Below are 20,073 nucleotides of genomic sequence, written 5' to 3' on the forward strand. Positions count from 1 at the left end.
ACAACAACAATAATAATAATAATAATAATAAAAACAAAAACAACAATAACAAAAATAATAATAATCAGACTTACAGTTGTTATAAAGTATCACTATAAAATATCACATTACAGACAAGAGTAGTTATAAAATACAATAAAATAAGTGGTAAGAGCAAATTAAAATAAGAAAATAAATATCAGTAAATAAATTACGTTTGAGACCGATTACAACTAAAAGCAGTTAAAAATATGTGGTTATAAAAGAAAAAACACAATAAAGAGCAAATAGGAAGTACAATAAACGGATAAGAACGACTTCAAATAATGGCAATTACAAAAAACGTGAATACGTTTACTTTTAAGAGTAAAATCAAGTCACAGATACATACGCGATGGTTGTGATGATCTGCTCAGGTGCCTTTGTACACCGTTATCTACAACAACATCGTGTTCACCCGTTACAATAATAGAGGTACTAATTGCAATGATTAACTTCATAATGCGTTGTAAAGGATAGTGTTTACAAATACTGTACGTTGTTTATTGAAAATGCAGGGGTCGTTGACTCCAACTTACGACTTGTTTGTAAAAATTCAAACTAAACCGCGCAGACGTCACTTGTCAACGCTGACTGGGAGACGCAGATCTTGACCTGGCTTAAAAATAAATTATAATAATAACATTAAAATAATATTAAATATATATATCATATGTACTTGTATTCTTATGTTTAAAGGTACTTTTTTACACTTTATTTATTGTTTCTTATACGTAAAAATTATAGCATAAAATATTGCGTTGATCTTGCTCGGGAGTCTGGGAAATGTAGTTCTGCTCAAAGCTTTCGCTAAATTAAGATCGCTGAATCTTATAAAATAAAAAATTCTTGTGTAAATATATAAGAATCTTGTTAAATAATATGTTTTTTTTCTATATGTTATTATATATGTATATATGTTTTTAAATAATCGTTTCATATCTGGTAATGAGCCAAGGAACTGACACGACCAGCATGCACCGCTGCAACTAAACAAAACTTCCTGGGTTTGTACAGTTTTTACTCGTTCATCAAGGAGCAAGTTTTAGGGCAGATTTCAAGAAAATTACAAGTAAATATTAAAACGTTTAGCTAGTTACAAGTAATCTTGCTCTTTGTTCGATTAAATAACGAAAAAATAAAGCATATCATAATATCGAATCTATTAACCATCGCTACTAAAAATATGATACTGTATATATGCTAAATATTTACCTATACATAAAAAAAGTGGAAACAGACATCACGATCGTGATTCGCTTTACAGTACTATAGCTATTATTGGAGGGGTCCTAATTTAAACGACTACAGATACATTAGTGCAGTCGATTGGATTTGAGATTTAAAAGCCTTATGATAATGTGTACCCTTTCTTTCATGCTTTTACTTTTTTATTCAGTTCACTGTGATAACATTTAAAGAAAGGCGATTTTTATTTGGCACGATGGATAGAAGATGTTACAGCTGTGCGTCAAAATTTACTCTCTTCAAAAAAGAGGTAATGACATTTACTGTGTTCATTTAGTTTAATATCAAGTTCGAAACAAAAATGTCAGGTTACATGTGTTTTAATGTTGAGTGTCGCATTTCAAGTGGCATTTTTTGTTAATCACTAATACAAGCTTCCAAAGCATTTCAGTGTTTCACAATAAGCCACTGCAGTATATTTTAGTTGCGTTGTTGCAGTTACATATATAAAGGTGGGCTACAGTTTATTTTTTTTACTGGAACTCCGGATTCGGAATATGACCGCTTTCTGAATGCTGCTAAAAGAAGGCAATGTAACCTAACGTGAGAACTAGAGCAACGATATCCTTTCATTAATTGACATTGATTTAAATGCTGATGTATCTAAATACCGACACTACTAAAACAGAGCCTTGTGGACCAAGATTATAAAACAGCATCTCTTAGGAGTGCAAGTAAGTCTCGTGAAGTTATTTTGTCTGTAAAAAAAATATTAACAATCCCAGGGAAGGTGCTATTAAAATTTTTTAAAGTTTAGTTCTGACACAACATCTATAATAGTTCTCAATAGCACTTACGTGGGGCAAGTCTTTTATTTATCCTGGTAGCCAACCCAACTGGTTGATTCTGCTAATATATTTCATGATATGATCTCTTTCTCCTAGCTGAGTTGTAAGAACTGTGGCCACACCTATTGCTCGGGATGCCTTGGTTATAGTGCTCTGGTGCCCCGATGCGGGAACACAGAACAGAAGGTCTGCAAACAGTGTCATGGAAACCTGACTGGGTGAGTACCAGTGACCCTTCCTCTATCAATATATTACACATGTGTAAATGTGTTATTCCACAAGGCAGAAACTGGATTTAAAAACACAAGGATGCTTGTAGTCTGTTTTTTAGGCTTTACTACACACTTTTGTTTTTAAATGATAGTGTATGCTGCTGTAAAAATGTTTGGGAGGCGAGGAAAAAGTACAATAAAATTATCCAGTTTTTACTGTCACTTATTATGTACAGTCCTTCTTGCTTTAGAAGATTATATTTATTTATTTGAATTTGTTGTGACAAAGCAGGGATGTAAATAAGGCTCCAATTGCATAGCAGTTTGATCCATTTCTAGTTTTACTGTGAGTTCAACAAAACCCACCTGAGCTTGTTTCCTATACACTGGCTTGTATTAAAGCCTGGACTGGGTGACATTGCTATGCAATAGGAGTCTTATTTCCATCCCTGCAAAGGATAATCCCTAATCACCTGTGCTTTGTAGTTTACTAGGTGCCTCCTGGGGCACTGTCAAAGAAACCTTTATACAGTAAGTTTCATACCTACCAGACATAATAAAAACAAATAACTGTAACAGTCACTTCGCAATCATGTTCTGATACAGTGGTGTTGCAGGAGGTCACCAGTGCAGGTGGTCAGCACTGGTGTGCCAGTAATGTTTTCCAGTCCCACACAAGATAAGAGTGAAATTATTCATAAATATGAAAGAAAGTAATCTGTGAAAGTTTGACTGATCCATTTTATTTTCCTGCAGTCGTGGAACCCAGAACAATGACACAAAGTGGTCTCCTCCTGAGAACTACAAAAAGTAAGTAAAACAATTACTGTAAATAAAGCCATCAATTTCATTCTACTTTAATATTTGCCTTCATACTAAACAAAGCGGTGTAAGGATTGACTGAGAGTACCAGTAAGCTCTCTGTTTCATTCATCAGTCACTAAGTAGATTTAACTAATATATTATGTCTGTGAATACATGCTTTAGCTCAGGGGTGTCCAATCACGGTCCTGGAGGGCCATTCCATTCCAGGTTCAATGGGTAAAATGATATAATTATCTACTAGGGTTTAATTGGTTCAATTAGGCAATCTAGAACAGGGCTGGAACAAAGACCAGGAGTGGAACAGCCAACTTTGGCCACCCCTGCTTTAACTCTACTCTAGATCAAATGGCATTTTTTCCCAAGCTGTTACGATCTATTATGCACTGGACTATAAGCTCAGTGAATGTTTGTCATGGTGTTTCAGGCGTGTGGCAGCTCTGGAGGCCAGGCAGAGCCAGCAGGGGGCACCATCACAGCACGGGAGCCGTATTCCTGTCCAGAACCACTCCCTGTACCGTGGGCTGAGCAAGGAGGATCGGGCCATTGCAGAGAGACTGGAGAGACTGAAGTCCGATACCAAACCCAGTGAGTTCATTCCTCAGTGTATTGATTTAAATGGGAGGCTTCATGAGCTGGCTGGCTAAACCTTTATGTAATAATGCCCATGTTTTCTTCCACCTCACTGCTAGGTGTGAGATACAGTAGTAATGTAGCTGCTTCATCAGTATTTTTGATGTTTTAATGCTCCCCATTTTAATTGCAGTAATCCTATGGCAAATGCATTGAATTGTATTGAACTAAGTGGTTCACTGTTACTAATATTAATATGTCAGGTTGAATCTATCTGCCATTCACTTTCATTGGGTTTCAATTTCTGTTTTCCTGCGATAAAACCACATAGTACTAAAATAGTCCATTGACCACATAGCTAAAGCAACCTGGCATCGAGCAGAATAACTTAATAAAATTGTTACTTAATAAAATGGGGGTTCTTTTGTTGAGGTGTTCTTCTAAAAATCAGTCCTTTATGATTCTGTTGTCAGAGACGATTCCCTCGGAGAAAGAAATTGAGTCCCGTCTGGCAGCCCTGAAGGCTGACCCAGCCCAGCCCATCCCCTCTGCCTCTGAGATGGAGAACAGGCTGGCTGCTCTGCAGGGAAGGCCCCCACCATCCCAGACCCCCAGAGCCGTAAGTCACACAGTGCTTCAGTGATCATAGATTTCTGGGACCTCTCATACATACCCATTAGATAAAGTATGATTCCAAACCATAAAACAAGGGGGAAAAACATTTGTTTATATGTTTGATTCTAGTAGTATACCCCTCTTTAAACGTCATTCATTACTGTTGCTACCAGGGGTAGCACCGACTAATCGAATAGTAGTGACAGTTGACCTCAGAAACTGGTAATTGAATAATCACAAATGATGTGATTGTGAAGCGTGTGGTTTCAGATGGACAGAAGTACAGTTGTGGTTGCAACTGTTAACCTATAAATGGCATTTCCAACATATTATAGTTTTTAACAAAAACTCCAAGCAGTTTTAAAATGTAGTGCACAAACAGCAAAGTGGTACAAAACAGGATGATCACAAATAGAGCACCAGAACTAACCAAATGTATGGGTTTTATTTATTTATTTATTTATTTAAGTGGCAGCTCGCCAACCTATTTAACTATTTTTACCTGCACTATTTTTACGCATAGTTGCTGCTACTGTATCCTTATGGTGAAATGTTCTTATATTTTGACATGAGCACTACATAATTCCCCCCCCCACACACACACACACACACTTGAATCATAGGAACTCTCTTTAGACATGGTTCATATAAGGACGTTGAATTAATGCTAAACCGTTTTTGGGCACTTCTTTTCAAATGCTTTGCAGGTGCACCAGCCTCCAGACTCAAGATCGCAGACTGAAAAAGCCAATGATTTGTTAACCCAGCTGTCTGAAGAGGTGGCAATAGATAATAAATTTGCACCACAGCCAGGCACAGGCGGTATGCACTTTGAATTTGCTTTGGATCACAAAGCTCAACTTAATGTTAAGTGTTTTTTTTTTGTTTTGTTTGGTGTATCATAAAGCAATGGAAATAAATGTGGTTACTTCTTATTGTTACTTATTTGCAAATGGAAATGGTAACTTTCCAACATATTTTTATAGCAGAGTTCACTAAAATATATTGGGGGATACAATTAAGCAGACTGAGACCTGTCCATACAGTGGAATAAAACATAGACACACCCTGTACAATAACCAAAGTCAGAAAAATATTTTTTAAAGTTTTCGATGCAGCACTAAATTAAATGTAAAACTGTTTCACGTGAGTGGATAATTTAATGATCTGTCTTTTTGTGTGCGATCAAACCTTAGTAATAAGATAAACCAATTTTTAATTTAAAGAAAAAAAGAAAAACTCAAAACAAGTATTAGTCACAGCACTGAGATTTTCCAGGACATGCGTGGTGTCTGTTGGACAATTGCAACGAACAATGAATTTAATCCTTAGGTCTGTACTAAGATAAGTACTAGCTTGTCCTACTATCTCAGTACTAACAACGAACAAAGTTTGGGACCAGCTGATCCGTAACTTTCTTTTTTTTGTATCTGAAAATGATAGGTAGTTTGGGAGGGGACAGGCTACAGTGCTACATTCTTGTACTGCATATTTCAACTATAGTTTAGTGCTTTCTTACATTTTTCTTCATTCCACAAACCTCAGAAAATCATATTTGTGAATTATTATTTAATGACTACACTTCCCGCAATGTGCTACTTTTAGATTCTTTATGTTGACCTTGTATGTTTCCAGAAACAGACGTCCCTCTGAACAACTTAAACAAGGGTGAGAGCACTCTGTATGGGAATCTTGACGACCTGCAGGAGAACGTGAAGCAGCTGGAAGCAGCGAAGAGCAGATTGCTGGAGGAGGCCATGGCAGAGCTGAAACAGGACAACATCTGCCAGGAACAGGTGCTGCAGATGGCAAAGAGGCTGGCTGCTCTCAAAGGAGAGGACCCTGACAAGAGTGAGTGACTCCCATGTGACACGGTACTGTGCCGCCACTCGTGTCGCTTAACAAAATCATTTCCGAAATCTTCCCTGTAATGCACTTTTGAAACACGTTATGTTTTTTCACTTTATAACATGAAATCTGGTACTACACTCTTGGGGATGTTCTCATTTTTCTTGCCTTGCCTTCCAAGAAACCTGTTACTGCTTTACTTGGTCATTTCACCTGAGCAGTGTCTTTGAGATCATAGCGTGTGACTGGCTTTAAAGCAGGTCGGTCATTAAGGGAAGCAGCTGGTTGGTTAGTGACATGAAGGAAGGAAGGTCCTGTGTGCAACAGTCAGAGTAAAGCTCAGTTGGGGTGCTGCTTCTGATACTGCAGCTCTGTGAGAAGTACATCTGTACCAAAGTAAATAAAAAAAAAAAAAAAAAAAAATGCAGGAAACCAGACGATTTGCAGCAGAATTCATAATTGTGGAAAGAGATTTTTGGAAGAAAAAATTGTGATTTGCTTGAAAATGATAGTAGTGGTGTTAATATGTAATCTTATTTACAAATATGAATATTTAAATACCTGCGTGTATTCTAGTGTTCAAGTTTCAAGTGTATTCTAGTGTTCAAATAACGTAAGCTATATTTGTGTGTGTGTGTGTGTGTGTGTGTATATAATATATTTTTTTTACCTATTTTTTAATTGGTGCATACAACAATACATGCCAATAATTCATATTTTAATTATTCAAGTTATAATAGCATAAAAAATTAGACCAGCCCCCGTTTCAACCACTTCCTTTGTTTTTGTGTTACATTGTCTTAGTAACTGCAGAGAATTACAAACAGCCAGAGAGTGATGAAGAAACTGAGGAGGAGTCTGTACAGAGAATTTTAAAGCAGGTCAGTAATGCATTTTCTTTGCGTTGAAGATGTATTGTTAGAGATTTCAAGTGTTGGATTTCATACTCGCTGTTATACATACGTACATACATACATATACATTTGGGCATCTTTTTTTTTTTTTTTTAAAAGACAGGGTGCTTATTCAACACCTCTCTGAGCATACTGTAAAAATAATATTCTCAATTCCACACACAAGGTGGCAGCACTGTGCTTTATGCAGTTATCCAGTTAGATTTCTTCTGTCTTAAATGTGCCTCTCATTCACAACATTTTCACAAGCCACTAACATGTATTAAATTAAATAATAGGACACACAAAATTAAATAATTGGTATGCTTTTACATGCAAGCCATGTAGAGTCACTTAATGTTTTGCTGTTTTTTTTAAAGACTTTGAAATGTGCTTCATTTTCTTTTCAAAGCTGTCTGAAGAAGCAGCTATTGATGAAGCTAGTGGCTATAACATTCCACCTGAGTTGACCAGACCATCAAACACAACGAAGCAAGCAGGGAAAACCAAACAGGTAATGACACAGAGAAATATAGTTGCATGTGACACCATTTGCTTGTTGCAAGTAACCAGTCATGTCTGCCAAGCAACCTGTCTTCAGCTCTGTAACCAAGCAACCTGTCTTCAGCTCTGTAACCAAGCAACCTGTCTTCAGCTCTGTAACCAATCAAATTGGCCACTAATCTTGTAAAACCATTTTTTTTTACAGTAAATTATTTATTCTAGCTATTAATGTCCCACACTGGTAATGAAGTCCCCTGTGAAGGGGGTATAGTGGAGTTAGTTGTACGTATGTATGTCACACTTTATGCATTTCTACGTATATCTTGAACCGCTTATCCAACTGCCATGAAACTTGGAATTGACATTGTTTAGAAAAAGTTATTGAGAATATCAGAGTCTGGGGATATGTGGAGGTGTCTATCTGTCTGTCTATCATCCATCCATCTGCACATCACAGTTACCTTTTTGTATCTATCTGGAGAATGGCTTATCAAATGTATTAATTGCATTTCAATGCTAATTCATAATATGTAATGTTAAAAATGTCATCAACTTGCTGTTCATACTGATAGGTCTAATTTTGAATGTACAGCTGTGGTGGTGGATGAATGTTACTGACATACACAACTATTTATTTGTTTCTCTGTTCTGAACTGTTCTGTTTGTATTATTTGCCTGCCTTTTTCCTTTTGTTTTATCTTTTTCAATGTCATATTGCAATATAGCCAGTGGTTTTTTTAATATGAATATTCTCAATCGTGGTTTAATATGTTGTATTAAACGTTTTACAATGCCCATGTGTTTTTGTAGATGCCTTCTGCTGCACCTCCAGCAGTGACTAAGAAGCCTGTCACTGTTCCCCGGGAACCAGACAGCAATGATGAAGAATTGCCCTGGTGCTGTATCTGTAACGATGACGCCACACTACGCTGCCACAGCTGTGATGGGGACCTCTTCTGCCAAAGATGTTTCAGGTATCCGATTCATTGGAAAGCATCGCTGTATCTGTGTGAAAAAATGCAACTGTGTACCCTAGTACTGACAAAATACAAATATTGAGAAAAAGATGAAAGCGTGCATAGGTTATCCAAGACTTTAACCACTCCATCACTAGACCTAACAGTAGTAAAAACAAACTACGTGTAGACAAACATATTTATTAATGTCTTTACATGTCATAATTGAGAGACGTTGTGAATATCTATTTGTAATGTACGAGTAGATCTTGGGACACTTGTTGAAATGTCTGTCCATTAGATCATGAAGTCTCTTTTGTTGTGTTCAGATTTAATAAGGTGAACATGTCAGTCATGAGCAATGTATCTTTTGGTAAATTCAGATCCACCCCAAAAGACAATGACCGTTACTTCCAGAACCAGAATATATCATTCTGATATAATCCACAGTTCAGACTATATCTTTTTTCCAGCTACCTACCTAATTAACATTTTCTTTTAATGCAGGGTAGGACATGATGAATGTGACAGAAAGGAGCATCGAACAGTCTGTTACCAACCGCCAAGAAAACAGAAGAAGAAATGAGATGCCTGGGGACCTTGCCAACAGTAATAACCAAACACTTGAGTCAAGCTGAAAGTATATTACCTGTAATACTGCATGGTGTGCATAAGACAATAATCCTGTGACTAATGGAATAAGCCATAGAATACAAGCATTACCCCTCCATGCAGACAGCCTTACTGCATGTTGCTTGCATTGCTGTTGGTGGATCCAAGGCTCAAATGTGGCAGTAAAAGTGTATTAATATTATTATAGTGCAGTAGCTACAACAATATTGTACTTAAGTCTGGTTTTGTATATTGCCTGTTGGCTTAAAGGAATGCTAACCAGTGGTTTAAAATATATTTTAGCTTTATGAACACCTGCCCCCTTTTGTTTTACTGAGAATTGTTTGGATCTTCACTTTTTATACATTCTGGTACCTTTCTGTAGGTCTGATGCTAAACCATGAACTGATTAGTTACTAGGACTCGGCAGCAACTTTTCATCTATAGCATTAACCAACATATCCCCAAGTGAAGAAAAGGGAGATTGTGATAATACTGCTAGTGCTTAGAAGTAACAAAATGTAATATTGATTAATGTTGTTGTACTTTAAGCACTTGTGAAACAGGTCATTGAACTGTGGACACTATTTCCAAGTCTTGGGACAGATTTAAGATTTTGTTCCTGTGCAACTATAACACAACTAATCTGTTGTGTTCATTTCTATTTGTAAGCACTTTTACAAGTGGTTTGTATAGTTTGCACTATAGAAAATCCATTCCTGGAATTTCTAAAGAAGACGGGTGAATAAATGTAAAGCAGTAACAGACTTTTTTTTAGCCAAGTGTATACTAGATATGTCTTAAAATGAAAATGCATGTTTTCTATACTATGTGTTACTTTACAACCTGCACATTGGTGACCTATTTAATGAATAGATGTGTAAAATGGGTACGATTTATGGAATTCAGTTGTTAGCTAAAATTACTTTGTGTTTCCTGGATGTATTCTACCAATTGCTTTACAAATTAAAGAAATCAAGTGCTGCAAACTAAATGTAAAGATTTTTACGAGCGGCACATATTTATCCAAGCAATCTTACTCACGCCTGATTTATATTCAATTCAACGAATTATGCAAAACAAAATCCTTTTCATTCTAATTCTTTATTCAATAATAACTTAATTAAATGTGGTGCCTCAAAGCATTGATATTGAAATACTGAATTCAGTTGCGGATTCTCCAAAAAAGCACTACAATGAAACAATTGTTACTTTCTGTTAAGCCCCTTGTGTGAACCGTTAACATATTGAGAGTACAGTAAGATCTCTATATCACCTAAACAAATTGGGATCAGAGGGTGTTCAGATAATCGAATTGCAACAAATATAATCCAGCCCTTTTATCAGGTAAATGTACAAAATACAGTAACGAACTGTTCTTTAAGTACCAGAGGGATGGAGGGCTGAATAGTGCATTTTCTATGACAATGGAGAAAGCACAGCATGCTACAAGACAGGTTACCAAGGGGCTGTTCGGATAACTGAGGCGTTGGGCAGTCAGGGTTCGGATAATCAAGCTTTTATGGTATCGGAATCTAGAGAGATATTGTCATTTCTGCTGCAGAGCTGTGTAAGTCTATTGTAATTATTTTAATTGTTGGGGAGAACCCTGTGTTTGTGTCCTATCTCATTGTGCTTGCTGGTGCTAGTTATCCAGACATTTAAAGAGTTTTTGGTAGACGTTTCCGTCGCCTGCAATTTCAACATGTTGTTGGAGCCTCTGAAATGGTGTGGGTAGGTAGCCTCCTCATCTTCTGTTTTCTCCTTTGTTGCCTAAAAATAAATAAACACACAAACAAATCAATGGTAATCATTTCTACTGCAGGCTAGGCTCCTCGTAAATTACCTTTCCACTGTACGCATGCAAGATGTTTCTTATTTAATCTGCAATTGCAATTTCACAGAATCCCCGCTGAAGCACTTTAGTAGATGAGTGCTTACATTTCAGAGAAATGAAGCTTGAAATTTTATATTACAGAGATGCAGTCACCCAATATTATTATGTGCCATCTTTGCAGTTTCGCTAAGCTAGATTGGACAGAGATGTTTTTGTTTTTTGTACTTTTTGTAACTGACACCTGTCCTGCAACTGCTGTTCTTTTACCAGCTTATGTTCTTCATCTGTAGTAAATAGATAACCACGTCCACATAAATAGATGTGGAAAAGTTTGTGGAAATGTAAAACTCCAGGCTAGTTCTGATTGATTGACCTTATCTGCTTTGTCGATTGTGTGGTAATCAATCACTAGCACTAGGGGAAAAAGTGTTTCAGTTAATTTTAACAAAAAAAACTAAACAAAATAATACAGGCATATCTCTCAAGTTGCAGACTGACCTGATTTCAAAGTGCTACTGCAGAGATTGCATTTGACAGAATCTGCCATTCTTCATCACTTGTGCCTCTTCTGGATGAAAGGACACGGTACAGGCTGCCCCTCCGGTGATCCATAGTTCAAATGTTGTCTGTTTAAAACCTCACTTATGCTCTTTGTATTTATTCAGAAGTTGTCCTTAATGCGCAACTTAGTTCAAGCATAAAATATCACAGTTTAATCAACAAATGTTTTTCTCTCAGGAACTTTGATGGTAAAAGCACCCCTGTGGTATTACAGAGCTATCAAGCACGCCTTCTCTCTAAATGTAGCTGGTATACCTGAGTGTAGCCATTAATTAGTTCCCCTGCAACATTGTCAGTACTACTTCCTATATTTTCTGCACAATGATATGGAGCAGCGGTTAATGTTGCTGATTCTAATAAACAGATAAAATTATTTTGTTGAGTTCAGTAGTGACATTCCACATTTGCAATTATGTGTAAACTTGTATTTATTGTATGTATGTATGTACATTTATTGATTTTGTGAAATTCACAAAAAAAGCCCTTGCTAGGGACCAACTTAATAAAAAAAAAAACTATCAGAAATTGTGTAATTAAACTACTTTGCAAAAACAGTGCTCCCCATTTAGAAAGCAACACACAATGTACTGGAATAAACTACTTGAGTGAACACAAAGCAAGTGCACGGCATACTGAATGAAGTATAGATATTTGGTTCAGTATTGAATGGCTAAACATTTAAGAAGTAAACTAAACTGAAACTTGACACCCTAATCATGGCAGATGCTTATCAAAAAGGCTTCACTCTGCTTTGAAGGAGCTGAGAATTCATTTCTATAGTGCTAGCAGAGGGAGTTTCAAAATACCAACTGGTAAAAGAGCCTCTTCCTCTCCTGGGCTTCTTGAAGCTTCTGGAGCAGCACCGAGAAATTGGTATGTGGGTTGTTGGAATCTGAAACATGAATGTACCAAACAGATTGTCACAATATTAAAAGGTACCGTACAGAGTCCCATAATCACGTTCTACTTGGTGTTTACAATTTAACATTTTTTGTTTTTGTTTTGCATGAACACAAAAGAAATATGTTACAAAATAATTACCTGGCTGCAATGCATGTTAATTTTGCATCTGCGATTATGTATTCCAGTGATGTAGCTTGTTTGAAATTAGCAAGGAAATAATAACATTCCGACAATTTCTTCATAAATTAAACAAAAATTGCAGAGTACTATATACAATACACATTGCATATGGGAATGGGACTCCTGTTGTTAAACAGTACTGCCTTGCCATTGAAGATCGTTTCATAAGGGAAAGTGTTGATTGTCAAATGTACAAAGAGCAGATTCTAGTTGCATTAATATCAAACATAGATTTCTTTACAAGTCTATTACTAGATATCATCTTAAAATAAAAATACATGTTTACAAAACTGTATTCTTTCAAAACTGGCCATTTGAGGCCTATATAACAAGTGTATAACAAGTAAGATTTATGACATTATTTTCTTAGCTACAATGAATTTAATTTATAACCTAATACCTTTGCAATCTTATAAGATGGACGGGTCAGTTTGATATTCTTCATTAAATATCGGTTATGTGAGTCCTCCTTTATGCTTTTATCATCACATTCTCCTCCTTGTTCACTAAATGCTATAACCTTGTAACGCTAACTTGATACACAGTTATTATTTTGTAACGTGGTATCTGCATGCTTCACCATATATGTTTTGCTTTTAGGTCTGAGGAACTATATACAGTTGCTTAAATAAATGCATTAAAGATGGCACTAAATACATATAAACCGCTGGTAGCATATTCCAATGCTTCTGAAATCTGTTCCTAAAATAATACATTACTGAGAGTTCAAAGCACGTTATTAGACAGTCCTGCAAGGAAATGTGAACTTTTTATAATCCTTTGAGGCTTTGCTTACCTAGCATAAACAGAAGAGACACTACAGCAATCCCTTACTCTCAAAGCAACATTATGCAGTGGACAATTTATTTATACAGTAAACCTAAGTATAAAGACCACCCACAATTAAATACACTTTATTATAGTCCTGATTTACTGCTATTGACACCAATGTAATGTCACATGTAATATTAAGACCATCCATGTATTTAATATTAAGGCCACAGTCTGGATACATGCTGTAAACTACTGTACCAAGTGTTATAAACATTGGCTATACTAAGACCTTTTAAATAATCAAAACCATATGGTATTGATTTTGTACAAAAATTAGTTCCTTTAGTTGGTTTTCAATAGTGAGTTTGCAGTGTTTACTCACCACACACACAACCCAATGTATATACAAACCAGCATTCATATACTACCCCCCCCAGTAAGGATTGGGATATACATTCAGAATGACTGAGTTGTTTCAATAGCTTTGCATTCCTGAATAGGTAAATGCATGTATGCAAAGGTTTTAATGATTTTAATGGGGAGTCTATTCCACAAGTGCATTGTCACCCAAATGTGTTCAGATTATTACCAATGCACAGCGACTGGAGGTGACAGGTTCTTTCAATCAGGGTCCAGTTCAGTACAATTTTGGCTGGGAGAAAAACAATTTAGTAAAATAGAAATACATGCACCCTTTTGCTAGCAAAAGAATAATTGAATTTATAGAAGTTTCCATAGTAAAGCATAGCAAAGTGTTATAAATCATAGTGAAAGCTACGGGCAAAAACTGCAAACATGGAAATTGTTGTATGCAAGTTTCAGCACAACATAAGAAGCACCCCCATTTTATAGATCTAGATCAAAATGACTAGAATTTCGATGACTGTCACACCCAATATTATTACTTAAAGGGGAATAGCTTTATAAGGCATACACTGAACGCAAAACATTGAAAATCCAGCTTTACTGACAAAATTCATCCATTACCTTTAAATCCTGCTGTCCATGGACAAGCTTGGGAGCAGATGTTTGGCCTGTATGCAATAGTTACACTGCTGTCAGTCTCTCAGCTCTGTTCAGTATGATATTGATGTTTCTATGTACCTATAACCAGACTCTCAACAGCACAGCTACAGATGCTGATTTTGTGATTGAAACTATTTTATTATATTTACATAAACACATTTATAATTGATCAAATACATATCAGCATTTTATAAAAATTGTAAATGGTGACATGCACAGTCTTATTAGATTATAGGGGTTGTGTGACAGTAATAAGGCTATAAACTCCGGTTGTACATACACATGTGTGCTCACCCAATTGCTGAGACCTGCTGCAGTCATTAGTACAGGGTCTATAATAGTATTACTAGCAGTGGAAACAGAGATCCTTGTTTGTAGACCCAGGGGAGGACAGCATCATTGGATCAGCATGCTCATTGAGTTTGGGTGGTAACCTTTTTATCATCTGTCTTCTGGTCTAACACAGGCTTTTAAATTGCTGTCAACTTTCAGTTGCTCAATACGGGGCTGTATAATTATAAAAATAAGATGCACTTACCCTTCCACTTCAGGGGAATTGATTTTCTTCCTTCTGTTCACTTTATCTGAACAGTGGTGGATCAAACTAATGACGCAGTTTAAATCTTTAAAAGAAGTGGACTTTATGAAAAGTATCATCTCTAATGTTTGACAGTCTCTTTTGAGTATTTGTGTCTTTAAAAGTAAGTAAAACCCTAGGTTTGTTTAAACAGTGGCTGTACAGACTATCCACCACTTTTTACTTTACGTAAACAGACCCCCATGTGTCTTCCTGAGAAATGTAGGGAGAGTTTGTACAAGACTTTCCCCTGCAGTTCAAGGGAAGTAGTGTACAAGAAGGCAATGCAATTGCTCCCACAAACAAGCCTGTTGCTTTGTACAGTGGTTAACATTTGGGCACCACAAGATAGTTTTTAAGAATTGGGTTACCTAGCCCAGTTGGTTCGCACATCTGTGTCAAGAACAGACAGTAAAAACGGTTCAGTATTTGGGTTTTAGGCTCTTGGCAGGCCAAATTAAGATTGCTTGGACCTGGTAGAAGGAAAGGGCGACAATTAATAAGGCAGGTTAGCCCAACACTAGCACTTGCCAAACTGGTGAACAATGTTAATGTGTAAGCAACTGGTTTATTGTAAAACTCAATATCAATGCAGATCAAGGCTTTGTTTTATACCGTACAAACATAAATACTGAGAGATACCCATTTTATATGCATGTCATTCATTTTATTTTTAAATTTGAGGTCATTTTGTAATGTTTGTTCTAACTCTACATCATAGGTAATTGTACAGTAATGTATATAGGAATTTCCTGCTATAGAACTCAAAGTGTCAGCACAGAAGATAAGACTATTTTTTATAAATGTATTTTTATTATTTGTTTATTTAGCAGACACCTTTATCCAAGGTGATTTACAGAGACTAGGGTGTGTGAACTATGCATCAGCTGCAGAGTCACTTACAACAACGTCTCACTCAAAAGACAGAGCACAAGGAGGTTAAGTGACTTGCTCTGAGTCACACAATGACTCAGTGGTTGAGCCTGGATTTGAACCTGGTTACAAGCCCTTTTCTTTTACCACTAGACCACACAGCCTCCTTGTATGGAATAGACTACCAGTAGTAGCATCTAAAACAGTTAGAACCTTACAAAAAAGTGGTGTGCTTTGAAGAAATAAACTAGCCTTACTGTGCCAAACAGCCTCTTCTCATTCCCAAAATACTCTTGGAAGGTATGGTCTCCTCTGAAGCAGTGACTATCTTTTTGAAATGGCTGCTTTGAATAGACAATGGTCCCATAGGGTTTTGTTACAGTTTATCATAATCATGTTCAAGTCATTTTAACATAAACAACAAGTTGCTAATTAGCTATTGCAGACTAACTACTATTCATAAAATAACAAATTATTGACTGACATTCATTTGGCCTGAAACGCTCACATAAAGGCTTCAATGCATTGAAAAATGCACTGACTAAACAGAACTTATTAAAAAGTCAAAGCCAGCATTGTCACCAGAGTTCTGAGCTTTATTGTCTTACAGAAAACATGACGCACTTTGAGCCCCTGTCTTCCAGGATTTAATACAGCAATAAAATATTAATCAAGGGGCCTTTAAAGACTCACAATGTTGCATATTCAACCTGCCACGGCAATAATAAAACCTCCAGGATCTAGTTCATGCTTTTGGAATGATTGCAAATCAGAAAGGGTAAAAATCAAAGGTTAACTCGAGACATATCTCGGAAATATCTTCAAGACTTTTTCTTTTGTTTGTTTGTTTTTCTGAAGCAATTACGGCCATGTAAGTATAAGGGAAGAAACAGTAGGACTAAAAATACATTACAAAAACAGCACTAGGTGCAAAGCTCTTTTATAATTAGTTTATTTAACCAGGATATTGGTGTGAATGAAAACACTAGCAGTGTTGGTGGGAACGTTGACAGTCGTTTCACATTTTATGTTTTATTCTTTATGTTTTAAAGCTTTGAAAGCTATGAGCTATGTTAACCCAACTCCCTTTATAGTCTGTTTGGTTGTTACTATCCTTTTCACTCACCACCCTACATAGTTAAGTAATTGTAGCTTACAAAACAGTTCAATTCATTTTATAAGTCACAAATGTGTAGTTTTCAATTAGTTTTTTATTAAACACGACATCTGGTACTACACTAGGTTAATTAAATCTGTTTGCAAGACATGCTTTGACATTAACTGACCACAATCACATTCAAATTATCGGTACCTCCACTGTTACTTTTATATCCTACTATCTTCAGTACAACTTGTTTTGCATAAATGGAAAATAAAAAAAAAATTTTTCCAGCAATGTAAATTAAATATACCCTCCTCCTCCCACCTTAAAATGAAGACATTTACATGTATATCATAAACTGTACCAAACCACCTTAAAAACCTATGTAAACCAACATAAAGGGCTATGTTATGCTATCTGGTGTTCACTCACCCTCACAATGTTAAAGAAGGTAAAAACACTACATTATATATTGATTGGGCCAGGAAACATCCACATTTATTAAAGGGGGATTGGGCGTCCCTCTGGAATCACAGGAAACATAGATAATAACAATAACTGATTAAATTTCACTATAGAGGCAACAAAACAAAACCACTCAGATGTCATAATCATCAACATGCCCATTATTTTTATTGTTGTGGTTGTATAACAATATAAAGCTAATGTTTCACAGTTTCTTGTACAGCAGTGACTAAGGCTCTATAGGGGGGGAATTATGTGGTCACATATTTAGAGTTTTACAGCCAAACACATAAAAATAGCAACATAGTTCACATTAATGTGCAGCCTTTGGCAAATCCAGTACTTGCATGAATGGCCTTGTTTACAGCAGAACTAAACAAAAGGTGGCTGGTGCTACCATGCTGTGCTATTTTGTAGCTGTCCGAACAGCACGTGATATGCAGTACACAGAGGTTGTCTTGTGTCTGTCTTGCACCGTTCATTGACAAGGGCTAGTTCACCTTCATGAGGATTTCTCAAGTTAAGAGTATTCAAGCCTCATGATTATCAGCACAGTATGCTTCTATGAAGCTGGGCTAGCAACCATCACTTGCTCCAGCCAGTTAATGTACAGTTAATAAACCAACAAAAATGCTCCTTAAAACAAGAGTGTCAGTAATATAAATCCCTCACCCTGGCTGTATATATGACACGCTGTACAGAATAGTATAGATTATGAATTAGTATTAAAATGTTTAATCATAACTGGATAAGCAGTTCTTCAGATATTTGCAAAAATAACAAAGTGACCAGAGTGGAAGAATTATCTCCCGGGATGTACAGTGGTTTACAGAAGTATTCACCCCTGCAAAGTTTTCGCATTTTGTTGGCACTTGAGTGTACTCCACAATGCTTTCAAATTCGACTTTATATATAGAATCTACACAAACTACTCCACATTGATAAAGTTACAAAATGCATATAGAATATAAATAAGTAAGAGTTACAGAAATCTCAGTTGTATAAGTATTCAACCTTTTTGCTACTGCAGCCCTAAATCAGCTCAGGTGCAAATGATTTGTCTGAAAGGTCACAAAATTAGTGAAATGGTTTCAGCCTGTGTGTACTCAAAGTGGTTTAACTAGTAGATAATTTCCCTCAGGTATATAAAGACTTTCAAGCTGCAGCTCACATAATGATCCAACAAAGCAACCATGAAGACCAAGGAGCTTTCGAAACAAGTCAGGGATAAAGTGGTAGAGAGGCACAGGGCAGGAGAAGGGTACAAAAAAAATTCAAAGTCACTGATTATCCCTCTCAGCACAGTGAAGACCATCATTAAGAAGTGGAAGATGTATCATACCACCCAGACACTACCCATATCACCCTCCAAAACTGAGCAGCTGGGTAAGCAGGAAACTGGTTTGGGATGTCACTCTGAAGCCAACAATGACCTATAGAGATCTGCAAAGTTCTGTGTCTGAGATGGGAGTCAGTGTTCACACATCAACAATAAGCCGGTCCCTATACAAAGCTGGCCTGTATGGACGGGTGACAACAAAGAAGCCATTACTCAAAAAGCCTTGTTTGTGGAAAAGCATGTAGATGATACTGTAGACACGTGGAAAAAGGTTTTGTGGTCAGACGAGACAAAAATGTAACTTTTCCGTCTAAATTCCAAGCGTTACGCCTGGCGCAAGACCAACACTGCACATCAACCAGTCAATACCATCCTAACTGTCAAGCATGGTGGTGGTAGCATCATGTTATGGAGATGCTTCTCTTCAGCAAGGACTGAGAAGCTTGTCAGGATAGAGGGGAGAATGGATGATGCAAAAAGTACAGGTGAATGCTTGAGGAAAACCTGTTTGAGTCAGCCACGACTCTGAAACTGGGGAGCAAATTTAAATTTCAACAGGTCAATGACCCGAAGCACAAAGCCAAAGCCACACTGGAGTGGTTGAAAAAGAGAATTAATGTTCTTGAGTGGCCCAGTGAAAGTCCTGACTTGAATCAAATTAAAAATTTATGGCAAGACTTGAAGATTGCAATCCATCAATGATCCCCAAAAAACTTATCAGAACTGGAGCAATTTTCCTGTGAAGAATGGGCAAAAATGTCACCATCCTACTGTGCAAAACTAGTAGAGACCAATCCAAAAATACTCAAAGCAGTAATTGCTGCAAAAGGTGCTTCTACCAAGTACTGATTTAAGGTGCTGAATACTTATGCAAACAGTAAATTTCATTTTGTACATTACACCTCCTCCTTATATAACAGTGTTCAGTTTAGCCAATACAGCTTTGAATAAAAGTTTGTTTGAAAAACTGTGCACACATTAGTTGTAATTCAACAAAATGTGACATTACTGATAGGGGGTGAATACTCATGCAAATCACTGTATGTACTAATACTAAAATACCGTTTTCATCTTCTTGTCAAAGTCAAAACGTCTGTCAGAGTTTCCTTTATTATTTCTACATATTCTACCATTGAGTGTTTTATCGTTATGAACCCACAGGTGTCTTGTTATCAATATACATCATCAGTTGGTGTAGATGTAGTCCCATACACAACTATTTTGATTTTAATAGTTTATGAAATGGAACAAATTTCAGTTAAATAAAAAAAAAAACAAGATGACAGAAGAGAGAAAAATGAAAGCAGGTGTAACTCATCTAATCTAGGGCAGTACATACAGTAACAC

The 20,073-nt window shown here is 36.5% G+C and overlaps 1 protein-coding gene across 4 annotated transcripts; it reads left to right on the forward strand.

Moving 5' to 3' along the window:
• The first annotated feature begins 962 nt into the window (after window positions 1-962).
• zfyve19 (zinc finger, FYVE domain containing 19) lies at window positions 963-12,012 on the forward strand. Of its 4 annotated transcripts, none has more exons than XM_041266439.1 (12): window positions 963-1,025; window positions 1,418-1,516; window positions 2,151-2,272; window positions 3,023-3,076; window positions 3,516-3,676; window positions 4,135-4,280; window positions 4,984-5,098; window positions 5,912-6,127; window positions 6,929-7,005; window positions 7,430-7,531; window positions 8,332-8,495; window positions 8,985-12,012. In XM_041266439.1, exons 2-12 carry the CDS (start codon window positions 1,463-1,465, stop codon window positions 9,061-9,063), a joined length of 1,290 nt encoding a protein of 429 aa, XP_041122373.1. In that variant the 5' UTR covers window positions 963-1,025; window positions 1,418-1,462; the 3' UTR covers window positions 9,064-12,012. The 4 variants fall into 4 exon arrangements, with proteins under 4 accessions (XP_041122373.1, XP_041122372.1, XP_041122371.1 ...); XM_041266438.1 differs by having other exon boundaries at window positions 1,019-1,090; XM_041266437.1 differs by lacking the exon at window positions 963-1,025 and having other exon boundaries at window positions 1,032-1,516.
• The last annotated feature ends 8,061 nt before the right edge of the window (window positions 12,013-20,073 follow it).

Source organism: Polyodon spathula, chromosome 12 (genome assembly GCF_017654505.1).
Source record: "Polyodon spathula isolate WHYD16114869_AA chromosome 12, ASM1765450v1, whole genome shotgun sequence".
Classification (NCBI taxonomy): Eukaryota; Metazoa; Chordata; class Actinopteri; order Acipenseriformes; family Polyodontidae; genus Polyodon; species Polyodon spathula.